Here is a 17,193-nt window from a genome sequence, read left to right as displayed (position 1 = left end):
GTACTAAAGAGTTCCAGGTGGAAGACTAACTCTTAGTTCGGTATGTAGGTGCGAAGAAAAGTCAGGCAGTGCAGAAGTGAACCATCTCTAGATGGGTCGTGCTCTGCATTTAAATCAATGCTATGCATTGGCTATAAAGCAACCCCTGAGGGTTTGGGCGCTCATTCTCCTGATCTAAAGCTGCGACCACTGCATTAGCATGTGGAGTTTCAGTGCTGGGCATGTGTCAGGTGGCAACGTGGGCATCTCTGCACACGTTTAACAAACACTACTGCCTGGACAGTCAGGTCCGTAGGGACGGGCACTTTTCCCCTTCGGTCCTGCAGGAAATTGGTTTGCAGACCCACCTCCAGGGATGGTATTGCTTGGGTATCTATTCATAGGTAGGGAATCTGCAGCTAGAAGCCTTTATCACAAGGAAAAGTTGCTTACCTTCTGTAGGAAGCTGGCTCTTTATATAGTGGACCAAAAAGAGGTATGCTGGGCAAAGAGTCAAGGCAAACCCCAAAGGTGTCACAGAGGCACAAATGACACCCCAAATGCTCTCTTTTGTGGTAGTGTGGGCAACCAGTTAGGAATATCAGAGGGTAGTGCTAAGCATGTAAGGCACACACCTAGCCAGTACATGAGACCCACACTCAATAAAGAAATCTGACACCAATTTATAAAAATACCATGTACTTTTATATACATTTAGATACCAAGATTACCGAAATGAGGTGAGTATTTTTCGTGATAGAAATATTTAGAGTTTTCAAAAGTCGATAGTGCATTTTTCTGTAGCTGCATTGTTACTCTATGGGAAAGAAAACATACACGGCAAACAGCAACCTGCAGGCCCAATGTTCTGGACTTAAGGTGAGTACAGGGCAGGGTCCTAGGCCACCCTAACAGGTCACCTCAAGCTGCACTGGGGCAGTCGGGGGCAATACTGCAGTTCAGAGTCAGGTGCCCCCATGTAAGTCTATGGGGATCGTTCCAATAACAAAGATGTTGCAGGGGTGGACTGTGAGTCCAGTTCAGGTGATCCACTGATCCACATCAGGCGTGCAAATCAAAAGTCAGTGTCTTTTATATGTGCCTCTATGTTAAAGGAAGTAACACAATTCAAGTTTATAGTCTATATTACTCTGTTTGGCACACCTAAAAAGGTGATGTAAGCCATTTGCTTACAGAGCCTCCTGTAGGTCGTTAGCGATGACTTATGGTTCTTCTTGGAGCTACAAAGACGGTCCTGTCTGTCACTGAGATTCTTTTTTACACCGTTAATAATGGTAATGACCGATGTTAAAATCTGGTGTCAAATTCTGACCTACGCTGCCAAGAATTATTCACCAGAATAGGGGAAAATATGTTGCTTTAAGATGGGGACAAGAATTTCCGCATACTGGGCATATTGGAAGGCAAGGTGGTCTAGTTTACAGATGTTAAGGCTGCACATGAGTTTCTGAATGGTCACCAGACTGAGGCGCTAGATATGATTGTACAATACTAGAGGTACATTGCCTCAAGTGCTTGCCTGTAGCTTATTTGCTATTCTATCTATTTTGAAGGGTTTGGGGTGGGGTACTGGATATTATCACTTTGCCACCTACTCCAAGGGGTCTGGATCAGAGGTCTGGATGGATTTAACATGTTTAAATTGAGCCTTGCTTGTTAACAATTGTTTTGGATTGTTTTGCTGTGTACAAGAATTGCAGGTGGCATTACTTGCGAAATGCTTACTACCCATGTTTTTTGCTACGTTTGGTGTGTTGTGGAACATATGGAAAATATTGAAATTATATTTGTTTATTTCTTAAATCTGTAATAGGCAGGGCAGCTCTTCAGAAGCGAGTGATGGCGCTACTAAGGCGAATAGAAAACCCCACTGCAGGCAACACAGAAGTGAGTTTTACCTATAGCCTACAAATCCTAATTTGTAACTTGAAATATTTTTAAATTTGCAACCAGACAAATTATGTTTTCCCCCAACCCAGTGTCTGCAGTTGACATATGAATTCCATATTTCAGGCTTGGGAAGACACACATGCAAAGTGGGAACACAGCACAAAACTTATACTTAATTTACCAAAAACAAAGTTGGATGATGGCCAGGTAAGAGTTGGAACGTGTGGTATGTTGAATGTGTCCTTAACGAAATGCACTGAAATTAACTTTTGAAATTCCACATTTTAGAATTATAATACTACTTATAGAATCACATGCAGCTTTGCTTCCGATTGGCTTAAATGTTCTTTTTAGTTCCCATCTAGAACATATTTTGGTACCAGCTGTAGACATAAGTAACATAACTCCACAGTTCACTAGGCCTTATGTTATTGTTTAGCCCTTGCTTCTGGTGTCCGTTGTGTCAAAGCCTCTCATACCCCCATTCAAATGTTTGCATAGGTTGTCACTTTGTGATATTATAACTTTGCCTCCATCTTTTCTCTTAAGTGCCTCCAAATCTCTGTAACTTTTAAGTCATGTTAGTCACAGCTTTTCATGTGCTAACTATTGTTTTTGTCTTGGACACTAATATATTGATAATACATGCTTTCTGTGTAACTGTAATATTTGTAACTGGCAATCTATGCCAGGCTATGGTTAAGAATGTATTTGTGCCAAATGGTGACCTCATATCCCCAAAACCACCACATTTTGCTGGACTTCTGTCTGACTTGCCCCCAGAAGTTACTGCTACCTTTTTGACTCTTGCATCTGTCAAAAAGGGGCAATGCCATTAATATTGCTAAAATAACAGTTAGGATTGTTCATCCCTTTAATAATCCTGCAGCAGAAATCTCTCACCTTTAGGTTACAAGCTTGAATTCATTAGAGCAAACTCATCCTTGCAGGTAGGTAAAGTGGGCCTCCAGTGTTTTTACGGTGCCAAGATTATCCAATAAGAACAAACCTAGATTATTAAAGGTTCATTCTGAAGATGAGTGTGACGTAGCCTACCATTTAACTCTAAATGATCAAGCATCTGATCTGAAGCTCTCATAGACTATTAGCTGGGTGTGAAAGCCAAATAATGTAATTGTGCTTTTAAAGGATATTTCTATCCACAGGTGTCAGCCTGGATCCAGAAAACTCAAAAGCAGTACTTCTGCTCACCATTGAGTGGCACTGCATGGCTTCAGGCTGATGTCATTCTAATCCACAATTGACTATCCGGGCTTTAAGTGCCTCCCAGGTGTACTGATATGATTGCCTTTATTTCTGTGCCTTCAGAAAGGGATCAGGCGCTTACTCCTCTTGACTTTGATGAATAATTTGTTGCTAAACTTTCTTCTACCAGTGGACAAGGTTTAAGGCATGTACGGACTGTTTCAAACCAATGTTTGTTGCAGATACCCTTGAGGGGTATGCCTGTGTTTGAAGCATGACTCCAGGGCTTGCAGCAGCTGTGCTCAGATAAAAGTGAAGACCAAAAGGAACTGTGAGGACAAGTCTCCAAGCATTGGAAGAGACTGTGCTGTGAGTGGTCGAATTTGAAATTAAAGTCTCATTCCAGCAGCTGGTCATCGTTGATGTCTTAAGGTAAGTTTGAAAAAGAAACACAAGAAATAAACATGTGAATCTGTTCCTTCATGCCACTCTTGAACCTCGAAGAGGGTGATAGTTTGCCTCTCATTCTCAAACTCCTGAGGTCCTAATGCAACCCTAATTTCTTGGTTCATCTGCAACATCTATGCAAATAGAGGCCTTTAGAGAGGCCCGCTTCTGCTTACCTCTGGTGCACCTTTGGGCCCCAGGGTGCCAGATTTATTTCCGGCCCCACTTCCTCTGCTAGTTCTTTTATCATTGATGCCCGTGCAGATGCTGCCAGAAGAGGAACAGTTCCCTCTAGTGGTCTCCAACACAGAGAGTGCTTCAGCTTGACCTCGGCCGAGACTGCGTTCAAATCTTGCTGCTGTGGAGCCTATTACAAGTCCTTCAGACTTAAATACTTTGCAATACACGCAGCAGAGCTCATACCTTACGTTACCTCAATTCCAATTATAACTACTAAGGTAGCGGGGACAGAATTCACCCTTTAATATGATGAGGACAATTGGTATGTGAACTACAGGATGCCAGTGGTCTGGTCTCTTCTGTAAACTCTGGTCTTGTCATTGAGGAGAGTTCCTCTGTTGCTGGTAGGTGAGCTGCAGAGGTCCTTGAACTGCAGCTCCCTACAGTGGAGGTCAAAATTAATGTTAAAGGATGTTGTTCAGCCTGAGCAGGCACCTATCAAATATTTAAGCCATTTTCTTGTCCCCTAGATAAGACTGGTAGCTTTTTGCCACAGACCAGCACTGGTTCCTGAGAGCCTTAAGGTCCAAGCGTCCAGCAGCAGAGAAAACCCTAATGCCTTTACTTGGATAACTCCTGACTGTGAATCTAAGTGCATGGAAAATTTTGGCAAGCATATATTTTCCTCAGCAAGTTTTGCCTAACGCTCAGCCAGTGGCTTCTGACTTCTAGGCCAATACAGCTATGCCAACAGTTCCAAAAGGACCTATGGGTGCCTTTAGCTTGAATCATACAGGACAACTGGGATGTTGCTAAATTCATTATACTGTCTGGCCTCAGCCCAGCTGATTGCTTGTGTCAAGCAGTAAGCACAAGTGTGATGCTTCGGAGCCACCCCTGGGTGAGGTCTAGGGGCATCTCTGGGGATGGCTAGGCATTCTTGATTGAACAGCCTTTTGAAGGCTGTTAGGACTCTGAGCACTGCACCACGGCTAACCAGTGCCATAGTACATGTGCCCACTTCTCTAAACATGGTAACAATGGATTATGCCCAATTAGAACATTTTATTTACTTTGAGTCCCTAGTAAAGTGGTACTATATGTGTCCAGGGCCGGTTACTTAAATGCTAGTAGTAGGCCTGTAGCACTGATTGTTCCACCCACTTATGTAGCCCTTTAGACCTGTCTCAGGCATGCTGTTGCAAAACATGTGTGTGCAGTTTAAACTGTCATTTCGACCTGGCTAAATAAACCTTTTGCTGGGCTCAACCCCTCCCTTTTTATATATAGGTCATCCCTAGGGTAAGCCATGGACAGCCCAGAGGCCAGGGTGTAGTGTATTTAAAAGGAATGGTGTGTACTTTTCAGACTTATATGTCCTGGTAGTGAAAAACTCTTAAATTTGTTTTTCATTTCTGCAAGGCCTATCTCTCCCATAGGAAATATTGGAGTTGCCTTCTTACATTTTATAAGTTATAGTTTGTTTGGTGTCTCTTGAATCCTAATTTAAAATCTTAACTTATGATGAAGTCAGATTTTAAATTGCAGTTTTGAAAATGCCACTTTTAGAAAGTTGGCATTTTTTACCTTAGCCATTGGATGCCTGAGGCTTGTCTGGATCACATGACTGGGTGTGGATGACAGTTGGCTTTTGTGTATTCCTCTTAGACAGCCACTCACAATGGGAGCTTAGGTGCAGGGCTGGACTGGCTGTAGCAGACATTGGGCTTCTCCCCTGGAGGCTGGGAGGATGGGGGCAGGTTTTGCAGCAGGGGGGGGGCGGTTTTGCTACTGGGGGCCGGTTTTGAAGCGTTGCTGCAAAAGTGGCCCCCAGTAACAAAAGCAGCAGTTCTACACTCTTGCTCCTCCAGCCCCCTTTCCCACCTCACCTCTGGGAGGCTGGTCTGACAAGGGTACCAGTGCTGCTTTGCGTTCAGTCTGGCTCTGCTTAGGTGTGAATGTATGGGCCATCAGTGGCAGAATGAGAGGGAGGAGCTGGGCACAGCCCCACTTAAACCTGAATAGGCTGTGTCCTACCTCCGCACAAAGGGCTGCATACCTCCTGTAGTTCGTCTGGAGCCAGGGCAGGGGAAGGCAGGGCATCTGTGCACTTCTAAGGCATCCCTCTACACACTTCTTCCCACTTCAGTTCACTTCTGGACTTATGAACACTCTGCTAAGAAGGACTGCTGTGCTGCTACAAGGGCTGCTGCTGTGCTGGACTGCTACTCTGAAAGAGCTGCAGTCCTGTTGTGCTGACCTGCTACCCTTTTGCCTGGGGAGAAATAACTGGACCTGCAACTTCATCTTGAACTCCGGAACTCAAAGTGACTCAAAGAGCTAGTCTGCTGTCCTCCTGATTTGAGCCCCAGTTACTTAAAAGGCTCCTCAGCAGCTCCTGCACCAGTCTTCTGTGAGTTCTTGACCCTCAAGTCGTGCCTCTCAGGTTCTGGACCCTTGGTGTGGCGCTCTGGCTCTTGAAAACAAGAGCCTAAGCTCTTTGAGACCGCAAATGGGCCCTCTTATTATGAGGTCATGTTGATCACACCGAAGCTTAACGCAAGTCGCTGCTAGCTCATCTCTTCACACAGTAATCATCGATCACCTGTAGAGGACTGCCAAGACAAAGCACCAGCCCACCCATCTGCGACACTCGGCCTGCTCCTCGTGCCATGCTGACCAACGCCGGCAAGAGAGCAAACGGGACTCTTGGCACAACCCTTCTGAAGGTAAACTTTCAGCAGGATTTATATTTGACTGTATCTGACCTGCCCTCCATTGCTGTTGGCCTGAACTTTTGACTTTGACCTGGTCCAGCATGACCAGATAGCCGCGGTTGCTGCTTAAGGTTGCGGCTTTATGCTTTTAGGCACTATTTAACAGTTTATTCTTAAAAAACGTACAGCTCTGGTTCTACTGTTTTTGTTGTTTTGGTCTAACCTGGTGTGGTATTTTTTGTGTGGTGTTTTCACTGTTTTACTGTTTGAAGTATTTCACAGATACTTCACACATTGCCTCTAAGTTAAGCCTGACTGCTCTGTGCCAGGCTACCAGGGGGTTGAGCACGGGTTAATTTAAAGTTTGCTTGTGCCTTACCTTGGCAAGGTTTCTAGTTGCTGCTTAATCAGGGCTCACACCCAGGTGAAGCAACAGCCTAGTTTCTAACAACAGCTCTCTAAAGTGAACTCAACGCTTTAGAGAGTCATACCACAAAACATTCCCTGTTACTGTCTACCCCTACTAAACACTTTCTTCAGCAGATTCAGCCCTCTAATGGCTACTCCAAAGGTTTTCACTACTGCCAAACCACAGCTCACCAGCGGCAAAACAGCCTCCTAATCCATTTTGTGGCTTAGGCCATGGTACCCAGAGACAACGTTCAGGGCATCAGGGGCAGTGTGCATCTCGGTCCCTCGCTCCTCTGGCAACTCCAAAACCGCATTACTGTGTCCTTTTCAACACACACCGAACCTGTAGGAGGCCAGGTCAGACATTCCCTCCAAAGGTGGCAAGAGATCACTTTGGACGGATGGTTTCCTCCAACGTGGCAGGTGGCGGCTTCGCCCTCCCATCCCTTTATAATATGCTGCAATTTCCACCTCCATCAACGCGGCTCTCAGAGCAACACCTTTATTTTGCAGCTGGAAATGCAGGCTTTTTTGCCCAGAAGAGCCATAGAAAGAGTTCTGGCCTCGAAAGTAGGAACTGGGTGTTGTTCATGCTATTTCCTTGATGGTGGAGGCCTTCTCCCCATTTTAGATCTTTGCTCTGTCAACACCTTCCTGCAGAAGGACAAATTCAAGATACTCATGCTGGCCCAGGTCTTGTCCGCCCTAGATCCTGGAAACTGAATGATAGCATCTGAGCTGCAGGACGCATATTTCCATATTCCAGTCCTTCAGACCCACTGATGTTACCTGCGGTTCACAGTGGGCCAGGAGTATTTCCAGTTTTCGGTGCTTGCCTTTGTCTTTGCTAGAGCCCATCAGGTGTTCATTAAATAGACTGCAATGGTAGCAGCACATAATAGGAGGTCGGGCTACCAGCCTTACTGCATCTTGATGACTGGCTGTTGAAGGCGGGCTTACCCAGGCAGTCGTAGACTATCTCCATATGATGGTGACCCTCCTCACATTGTTCAGGATCACTATCAATGTGCCAATGTGTGGAGAGACTCATCTGTAAGAGTTGTAAATCAAAGGACTGTGGTCTCCAGTGGAAGCCCACCTCTGCTTCAATTTAGTGGAGCTCCTGGGGGATCCATTTGGCATTGAAGGCCTTCCTACCATCCTTCAAAGGGAGGCTGGTACAGGTTCTGTCAGGCAAAACTATCACTGTGTGGTGCCTCAACAGAACGGCGGACTGGAATCTTTGGTTCTCTACCAGGAGGTTTTGGTCCTTCAAAAGTGGCTAACTCGTCAGGGCATTTGAATTTGGTTCTCACATTTCTAATTTGTACCCCATTTGAGGCAATGCACAGCTGTCCATTATGTGTCTTAACCCTGAAAACGAGGTTTCTGTTCACAACCACATTTTGGCCTGTGATTGAGCTATAGGCTCCTCAATTTATGCACCTTATACAGCATTTTTCCCAGACAAGCTACTGTTGAGACCTTGAGCTGCATTTCTTCCACAGGTAATAACACCTTCTTTGTCAGGCAAGTTTCACTTTTCTGACTTTTCTGTGCTCTGCCTCACCCCTCAAAAGAGGAGAGACAGCATCCTTTGGACCCCAAGATTGTACCAAGGACCATGAGTGGATGATCAACTCTTTGTGGGCTTCTCAAAAGCAAATAAGGGCAAGGCAGCACAGTAAAGTATGATCTCTAGGTGGATAGTTATCTCAATAAAAATCTGATATGGAGCACCAAATTTAAGAGATGTGTTATGATGAGAGAGGGCAGAATATGTTGATTACCCTGTGTAGGTTGGTGGACGTTATCACAAATTAAAAAGAATAATTTTCAGCCCCAGAATAATGGAGAAAGGGCATGACTGTCATCTGCTTCTGGAAGCAAAGTGTATCTGATAGACTTCTAGCCGCAGATTCGTTACCTTGGAATTATCCCCAGGCATCAGACAGGACCTGGAAGTCTTTTCCGAGCAGTCCCCATGCGCACCGATAGGTGGCATCATTCGACTCCACATGGCATCATTGGCGTTGTCCGCACAGAGGGTGATGAGAGCATTGCCTTTGTAGCTGCCACCCCCGCATATTGACCTCAGTTCCTTCTTTTTCCTGCCATCAGTGCGGTTTCGAACGTTCTTGACTTCTTGTCTAACTCTTCAACCAGTGTGCCTTTTTCACACCTTAAAAAAAAAAGCTGGTTTTAAACTTTGTGGTGCCTGTCACAAGCAAATGTCTACGACAGACCACCACTTAATGTGCCTTTGGTGCCTGAAGCTGGACTGCTCTAAAGCTTGCCCGGATTGCAAGACCATACATCCAAAAGCAATCAACTTGCGAGCCATAGAGCTCGTGGCCGCTCGACATGCAACTCCACACTGGTCCAGATCCCGGTCACAAGGGTGGTCCAGGACCTTTCTGTGATTTGCTCGCACTGGTCATAGTTGCGATTCAGTACTTCTTAAGGTAAGTTTCACAAGCAGAAACCCAAGAAATCAAAGCACTTTTCGACTAATCTGCGCCAGTCCAAATCATTATCGGACAAGATGCGGCAACGACTACATGGATCTAGGCCTCACTCCCATGTTGTCATTCTGGAACCTCAGGTTCGGTCCGCTTCACGCTTCTCAGAGTGTCCCAGTGCCATAGTGACCCCCACCCAACTAGGTGAGTTCTGTTGAAGCCATGCAGCTGTTCTGCGGGCGGCCGGACCCCTCTGTAGCATCTTTCAGGCCCCATGGATCCGGAAGAGAAACAGTCTTCATTCCTTCTGGCAGTTTTGCCCTTGACGCCAGTTGAGCTGTCAAGATCCATTAGTGGATCCATAATCACCTTAGGTTTTTGTTCCACTGGCATCGTTCCTGGCGTCACTAGGTTCATCAGCAGCTCCGGCCCCATTGTGATTGCTGAATCTGATACGGAGAATTGGAGACAGCGCGTTATTTGCCTGAAAGGCCCCGTGAAGAACACAAATGGAGGGAGACTGAGGATTCCTACAGTTACCCTGACACCCTAGAAGAGTCCATGGCTGAAGATTAATGGTATGAGGAACTGGCTGAGGCTAGTGGTCTGGTGTAGGAAAGTGCCCCTTTTGGACATGGTCACTCCCACTTTTTGCTCACTGGTACTGAGGTTTTTCGACTGAGGTGCACTGGTTTCCGCAGTGCTCTTTCCCTAAAATAGGTAAAATGTGTATGATTGGCATATGCTCCCATACCTCTGTAAGTCCAGAGTAAATAGTAACCCAGGTACTGGGGCCTGGGTACTGGTAGAGGGTCCTTAAGGGCTGCAGCATGTATTGTGCCACCCTCAGAAACCTCGCACAACAGTTGCATACAGATGCCCTTGCAGTCTGGATGTCCTGGTGCAAGCCAGGCGAAGACACAACATGGCACACCCATTGTGTGCCATGCCCCACTCACTGCCACCCCTACAGCGGGACTTGTAGCCCTAAGGCAGGATGCATTACTGCTGATGTGAGTTTGTCTGCACAAGCAGATATGCCCCTGTGATGTATAGTTTAATTGCTGGACATTGCAAGTGAACAGGGAAGCCATCTTTAGGTATCTGTTGGCACTAGTCACTACGAGTTCCCCAGCTACAAAATGGCTTCACTGGAACCTTTGATGTTTGGTATCAAACACTGATGCAAGTCTTGGATTTATTATGACGTGCACCCAAAGGGCAACTAAGAGGTACCCCTTAAAACCTACTAGTCTCTTACTGGGCTTGCTGACTGGTTGCTACCAGCCTGCCACCACAGACATGTTTCTGACCCCCCTTGAGGCGGGAGCCTGCGCATTCATAGGACAGAAATAATGTCTGCTCTGGAGGAAGGTGTTCTCATCTATTCCAGCAGGATGGCTAGTAAATTTGCATATCAAGACCAGGGACTTCAAAGACCCAGCCACCTTTTGTATACGAACCTGGGTTCCCCAGACCTGGGAGTTCCCCCCCACCCTGCCAGTCCTCCCCCATTGGCCCCACCCTCCCCGTTCTGAAGCCCACTTGGCACCAGGACAGGTGGGAAAATTAGTTAGGTAAGTAGATGTGTTCCACCCTTGGGCTAACCACAACCTTAGGGTGGGCTACCCGAAGTGGGCATTCGAGGAAGGGTTCCACCATCTTGATTTTGGTGGAACTTATAATTCTGGGACAGGGTAATGCCCACCTCCCACAGGAAATGGTCATATAGGGGGTGTAGTCACTCCAAGGGCGGCTACTACTCTTCACTTCCCTAAATTACCCTAATTTGAGTATTTAGGTGGCCCCCCTGACACCAGAAAAACAGATTAGTCTTGCCCAAAGAAGAGGACATAGAAGAGCCGAAGGAGCAAGAACTGTGGATGATTGGTGGACTTTTGGCACAAAACCCTGCCAGCCTTCCTGCTCCTGTCAAGACAATTGCAACATCATGACTCGTCCGGCAGCTGTGGGGACTCCAAAAGCCTCGGAGGATCTCCAGCACTTCACCAGCCTGTCAGCGTCTCCCTTGGATTGGAGGAGTCACTTGACTGCTTCCTGCTGGCACCAACTGCAACATCTAGTTCACCGCTCTGCTGACGACCAGGCCACCAACGCAGCAGCCACCCAGGAGGAGGTCACTGTGCTTCACAATGCCAGTCGCGTCTTTCCTCCCAGTGAGACGACATCCGGATCAACCAGAGCCGAGCTGCACTACTACCTGGGATACCATACCCCTTGCAACTACCAAGGCTTGTTAAAGCCCCAATCAGATTCCAACACCGCATCCGAAGACCAGGCCCCGAGGGATGTCAGCATCACAGAGGACATCGTCCAGAGCTGTCCAGCTGCCCTGTGTTGTCCCTCTTCATGCAGGTCCCCCAAAGGACAGTGGGGGCCTTGACGTGGAGTACTAACAAGAAAGTCCTGCTGCACCTGAGCTCCCAGGCCTGGGTCCACAACATCCAAAGATGTTCTCTTGGTCTCAAAGCCTCCTCCAAACGGGCTCCTGAACTTGACCCCAAGTCTCAAGCAGCACCCCCCCCCCCCCACCCACCCTTTGCACTCTTTCTAGGCCCCCCCCCCCCCCTTGTCGCCCATATGTACAGTGCTCAGTATACCCAACTCAACCAGCACCACTGCACCTGGACACCCCAGGGAAGGTAAAACTGTACTGCTGGTCTTGCTTGTGATCTTACACCCCTAGCACCCTACTTCTACAGGGGACCCCCAAGAACTGTTTGCAACGACCCCTTTGCAATAAAAGTACTTTAGATCCTTTATCACGTAAAAGTGGATTTGCGTAAAGGTGTTACTTACTAAGTCAATACAAATTGCAACAGTATTCATTTTCTTGAAAGTATTCTGGTGTTGAAACGTACTGTAAACAAAGTAGCTATTTTTCTAAACATTGATCCCCTCTTGTGTGTCATTTATTGACTGTGTTCTTCAAATGCTTAGCACTACCCTCTGATAAGCCTAACTGCTCACCCGAACTACCACAAAAGAGAGCTCTTGAGAATGTTACTTTTGCTTCTGTAAAACAATAAGGGTCACCTGTACTTTCTGCATTTTGTACTCAATTATTTGGTACACTATGTCGATAGCCAGCTTCCTACATCTGGATACTTCAGCAAACACTGGTCTCCTCCCTCCTCCCACCGTGGCTAAAGAGGAAGTGGCCTCCTTTGCAATGGTAATCCGGATGGCAGCTGAGATGTTGGTCCTGACACTTCCCACAGTGGAAGTCAAAACAAACATTTTGACAGAGGTGTTTCAACTCTGGTTATCCTTCTCTGAACCCCTCCTGTCCTTTTATTGCAGTCCTCCTGTTCGGGCCAAGCCCTGCACACACTCATGTGCACAGGACAATTGCCTACCCCATCACTGGGCTCCCGGGATCCAGCCTTTCTTATCTAGCACCCTGCACCTGAGCTCCTGGTGGTCCAGGATTCTACGTCCAAGATTACCCTGCTGTGTTACCTACCACACCACCTTATAGCAAATGTAGGAGGCTGGATATGTTTGGTAAGAATATTTTTATTTCCACAAGATTTGGACTGCGGCCTGTGAACACTATATGCTTATTGGGCTACTATTCCTATACTGTACAGGATTCTTTTGTACAAGTGCTGCCTCTGGTGGCCTGAGCTATATTCTCCCAAGCTATTGCTGATGCTAGAGATGCAGCAAAGTTCACAATATGTTGCCGATGGTATACAACTGACTCACTTGGCAGGGCCATTGCTTCTATGGTGGTGTTTAGATGTCACACCTAGGTGGGGACAACTGACTTTTCAGGGGCCGTCAAGGCATCCCTAATGGATATGCCCTTTGACGGCACTCACCTGTTTGATGACAAGTTGGATTTGGTGCTTTCACGTTGTAAGAATAGAATGGCCACCGTTAAGTCATTGGGTCTCACCATGGCTCCACAACGGTAAGCGCTATCAGCAACATCCTTTCATCCCTAGCCACCACGGCCAACTGGCGCCTCAGTCCTTTTGTGCCCATGAATGTGGCTCCCACAAAGGTTGTTGGAACGAAGGCCAGTGCTCTTTCCAATACACTACCCCCCAATCCAGCCCTGAGCCCTAATAAATGGCCTAGCCCTAAAAACACCCCTCGTCCCCAGCCCTAATAAATGCCCCCACCAATAAATGGCCCCAGCCTATCTATGGAGAATGGGTATTCCAGTCTTTCCCTGCCTCAACAACTGACTGCTAAAGGCAGCCTCGCCCCAGGCAGTCTTCTCCTACCTCTAGACTATGACGAACCTCCTGCAATCGCAGGGGTTCACTAACAGTGAACCGAAGTCACACCTGACTGCCTCTCAGGCACCCCCATTCATCTAATCTATTCTGGAAATTTCGTACTTATGCTCTAGAACATGCTCATGAACAGCAAGTCTAGGTTATTTAGGTTATGATGCCAATAGCATCTTACCCTCCCCCCCCCCCCCCTCCCCAATCTGAGCAATACCCTCAGCCATCTCTGCTTCAGAGAAAAAGAAAAAAAACCATGGCTGTTTGCTACCTGGGCCTCTTTGTGGTCTCCCCGTCTCTCCTGATATGTCTGTTCTACTGTGGTTAGCACTGAGAAGCCCCGTCACTGAGGGCAGCCATGTGCTCTATAAACAAGACTGCTGGGCTGCATTGTCCTTGAATCCTGCTGGTAAAACATGCCCATTGGCTTATGTAGGCTCTGCAGTGGGACCTGAAGATCCAGTAGAGTCAGCATTAGGGGAATCTAATCTCTCAAATCTGGTCTAGATCTCAGAGGTAATTGCGATAAACCTGCAGTGATGGTTGACAAACTGCGATTGGGTCAGTGGCAAACCCCTCTCCCTTCCCCACCCAGAACTCACAGTAGTCACAGATGCATCACTCCTAGGTTGGGGTGGCCATCTGGGAGAGGTTGAGATCAGAGGATTCTAGTCTCTGACAGAATCTTAGCACCACATCAGCCTGTTGCAGTTGAGAGCAATACACCTGACATTGAAAGCCTTCATCCACCCTTCAAAAGGAGGCTGGCTCAGGTGGTCACAGACAACACAACTGACATGTGGTACTGCAGCAAACAGGGCAGAGTGTTGTCCTAAACCCTGTGCCAGGAGACTGCTCCTGTGGACATGACTGGAACGTCAGGACATTTCTCTGGTCGAACAATACCTGCTGGGTTCTCTAACCAGGAAGGACGAACTCAGTTGTCAATGCCTCATGGATCACAAATGGCATCTTTATCCAGAAGTGGTGCAAGGTCTCTTCCTTAACTGAGGACAACCTTTGTTAGATTTAATCACCATCGCAAACTATGCTCAGTGTCAGCACTTCTACACGCTGGAATTTCCAAGGCGACTCTTGCTCAGACTCATTTTGTCTCAAGTGGAGCTCAGACCTTCTGTACACCTTTGGGCCTATACTCCTTCTGTCCCGAATTCTCAGGAAGATCAGGACCGACCGAACCCAAGTCATTCTTGTGGCTTTAGATTGGGCACGGAAAATATGGTATCCAGAACTCCAGAGCATGAGCATCAGGCTGCCTCTTTGAGAGGATCTTCTATCTCCGCAGCAGGGCAGAGTAATCCATTTAAAGAATCTGCACATATTACCACTCCACGTGTTGAGATTGAGTGGCAGCAGCTGAGAATTTTCAGCTTACCTTCCGAAGTGTGTGCTGCTATCTTAGAAGCCAAGCATTTTTCCACTAAAACTGTTAATGCCTGCTGATGGGGCACATTTGTGGATTGGTGTACTGCACCCTTATCTAATGGTCTCTTGTTTGCATTGTCCCTTTCCCAGCAAGGCTTTGCTTTAGGCACCCTTAAAGGGTATCTTTTGGCCATCCCAGATTTTTTAGGTTGCTGGATTAACTCTAGCTGCTCAAGGCACTCGTAATGTGATTTCTGAAAGGTTTTCAACACTGGTTTCATCCTACCCCTACCAAAACGCCCCAATGGGATCCTTATTTAGTTTTCACTTTCCTGATGTACTCACCTTTTGAGCCTGTTCACAGCTGCCCTCTTAAAGTACTTGCCATCAAAACAGTCTTTCGAGTGGCAATTACATCTGCCAGTAGGGTGAGTGAGTAGCAGGCGCTCTGAATCAATCCTCCATAGACAATACCTTTGTACAGGACAAATTGGTCCCCAGAACTCTGGCCTTCTTCCTACCCAAGGTGGTAACACCTTTTCACTTGGACAAAACATTACGCTGCCAACTTTCTTTGGTCCTCCACTCCCAGTCAAACAAGAGGAGAAACTCCACTGTCTGGTTCCAAAAAGAGTGCTGTTGTTTTACATTGATCATACCAACGGCATCTGGGTATATGGTGATCAACACTTAATGCACCTTGCGGAAGCAAAAAAAAAAGCAAAGCAGTGTAAAAGAGTACCATCTCCAGTCAGACTGTCCTCTGCATAAAGAACTTCTTTGCACTGGCCAAAAAGGAACCCCCTGAAGTCTTGCAGGCTCATTCCACCTGAGCCAATGTTGTTACCACTGCGTTATCTTGTTGAGTCCTTGTACTGGACATTAGACAGTAACATGGGCATCATTGCACATGTTCACCAAACATTAGTGCCTGGACACTCAGGTCTGGTGTGATGGGCATTTCTCGTGTTATCAGCCTGCAGACACACCTGTGGGAAGACATTGGTGGTAATGTAGCGTCCGTACCGCCAACAGGCTGGCGGTACGGAGGCCCTCATTACGACCGCGGCGGTGGCGCCGGGGCCGGCGGTTTCCCGCCATTTTAGCCCCGGCAGTGATAATCCGCCAGGGCAGCGCTGCCCTGGGGATTATGACATCCCTACCGCCAGCCTGTTTCTGGCGGTTTGCACCGCCAGGAAGAGGCTGGCGGTAAGGGGTGTCCTGGGGCACTGTTAGGGGGCCCCTGCACTGCCCATGCCACTGGCATGGGCAGTGCAGGGGCCCCCTAACAGGGCCCCGGCCAGCTTTTCTCTGTCTGCATAGTAGACAGTGAAAAGTGCGACGGGTGCAACTGCACCCGTCGCACGGCCGCAACACCGCCAGCTCCATTAGGAGCCGGCTCCTATGTTGCGGTCTCATCCCCGCTGGGCCGGCGGGCGCAAACTTGGTTTGCGCCCGCCGGGAATGTCATAATGGGGGCCGCGCTGGTGCGGCCGTACGGCGGTTACCGCCTGGCGGGCGGCAGTAGCCGCCCGCCAAGGTCGTAATGACCCCCATTGTCTTGGTATCTATTCTAAGGTAAGGAATCTGCAGCTAGAAGTCTCTATCAGATGAACAGGTGACTTACCTTTGGTAATGTCTTAACTGGTCTAGACTCTATCTATATGCAGATTCCTTACTGCCTTTTCAGGCCCTCTGCTTTTTGGTCTATCAAATTCATCTGAAGGAGTCCCTCACTCTGGCAAACTGGTTGACACTACCTCAGTATGGCTTTGTGCTCCTGCTGCAGAACAAATAGTCACAAAACTGAAGGTCAGTGTGCCTATATAGGCACGTTGCACGTAATTTCCGGTGAGGATGATGCCATATAGAGCATAACTGCACCAGGGTACTTCTCAGAAACAATATCTGGATCCCGTCTCACACTTGGGGATAATTCTAAGGTAAGCAACCTGCGGCTAGATAGTCTCTACCAGAAAGGCCTTACTGAAGGTAAGTAACTTGCTCTTTAAGCACTGTTATTGAATGTTTATAATACACACATTTATCTTGCGCTTAGGTATTATTTGTAGCCTGCTTTAATGTTTGTTAGATGGGCTTAGCTGGGTGCTTTGTGTTTACCACAGACAGCAGAAATTAATGATTAGTAATTGCTCATGTTAGGGAACCAATATATTTGCCTTTATTATCTAGTCCAATAATAGTATCCTTCATTAGTCTTGTTCATAC

The 17,193-nt window shown here is 47.3% G+C and overlaps 1 protein-coding gene across 8 annotated transcripts in view; it reads left to right on the top strand.

Annotated features, from left to right (window-relative positions):
• The window catches only part of NF1 (neurofibromin 1), a 1,379,374-nt gene that overhangs the window by 456,559 nt on the left and 905,622 nt on the right, over window positions 1-17,193 (top strand). For all 8 annotated transcript variants that reach the window (XM_069226659.1, XM_069226655.1, XM_069226657.1 and 5 more), the window contains exons 18-19: window positions 1,814-1,887; window positions 2,014-2,097. In XM_069226659.1, the coding sequence (XP_069082760.1) occupies window positions 1,814-1,887; window positions 2,014-2,097 (158 nt within the window). The remainder of the gene's footprint in view (window positions 1-1,813; window positions 1,888-2,013; window positions 2,098-17,193) is intronic.

Source organism: Pleurodeles waltl, chromosome 3_2, assembly GCF_031143425.1.
Source record: "Pleurodeles waltl isolate 20211129_DDA chromosome 3_2, aPleWal1.hap1.20221129, whole genome shotgun sequence".
NCBI classification, from domain to species: Eukaryota; Metazoa; Chordata; class Amphibia; order Caudata; family Salamandridae; genus Pleurodeles; species Pleurodeles waltl.
The sequence above is the reverse complement of the archived record's forward strand: the minus strand, read 5'-3'. Positions and strand labels throughout refer to the sequence as shown.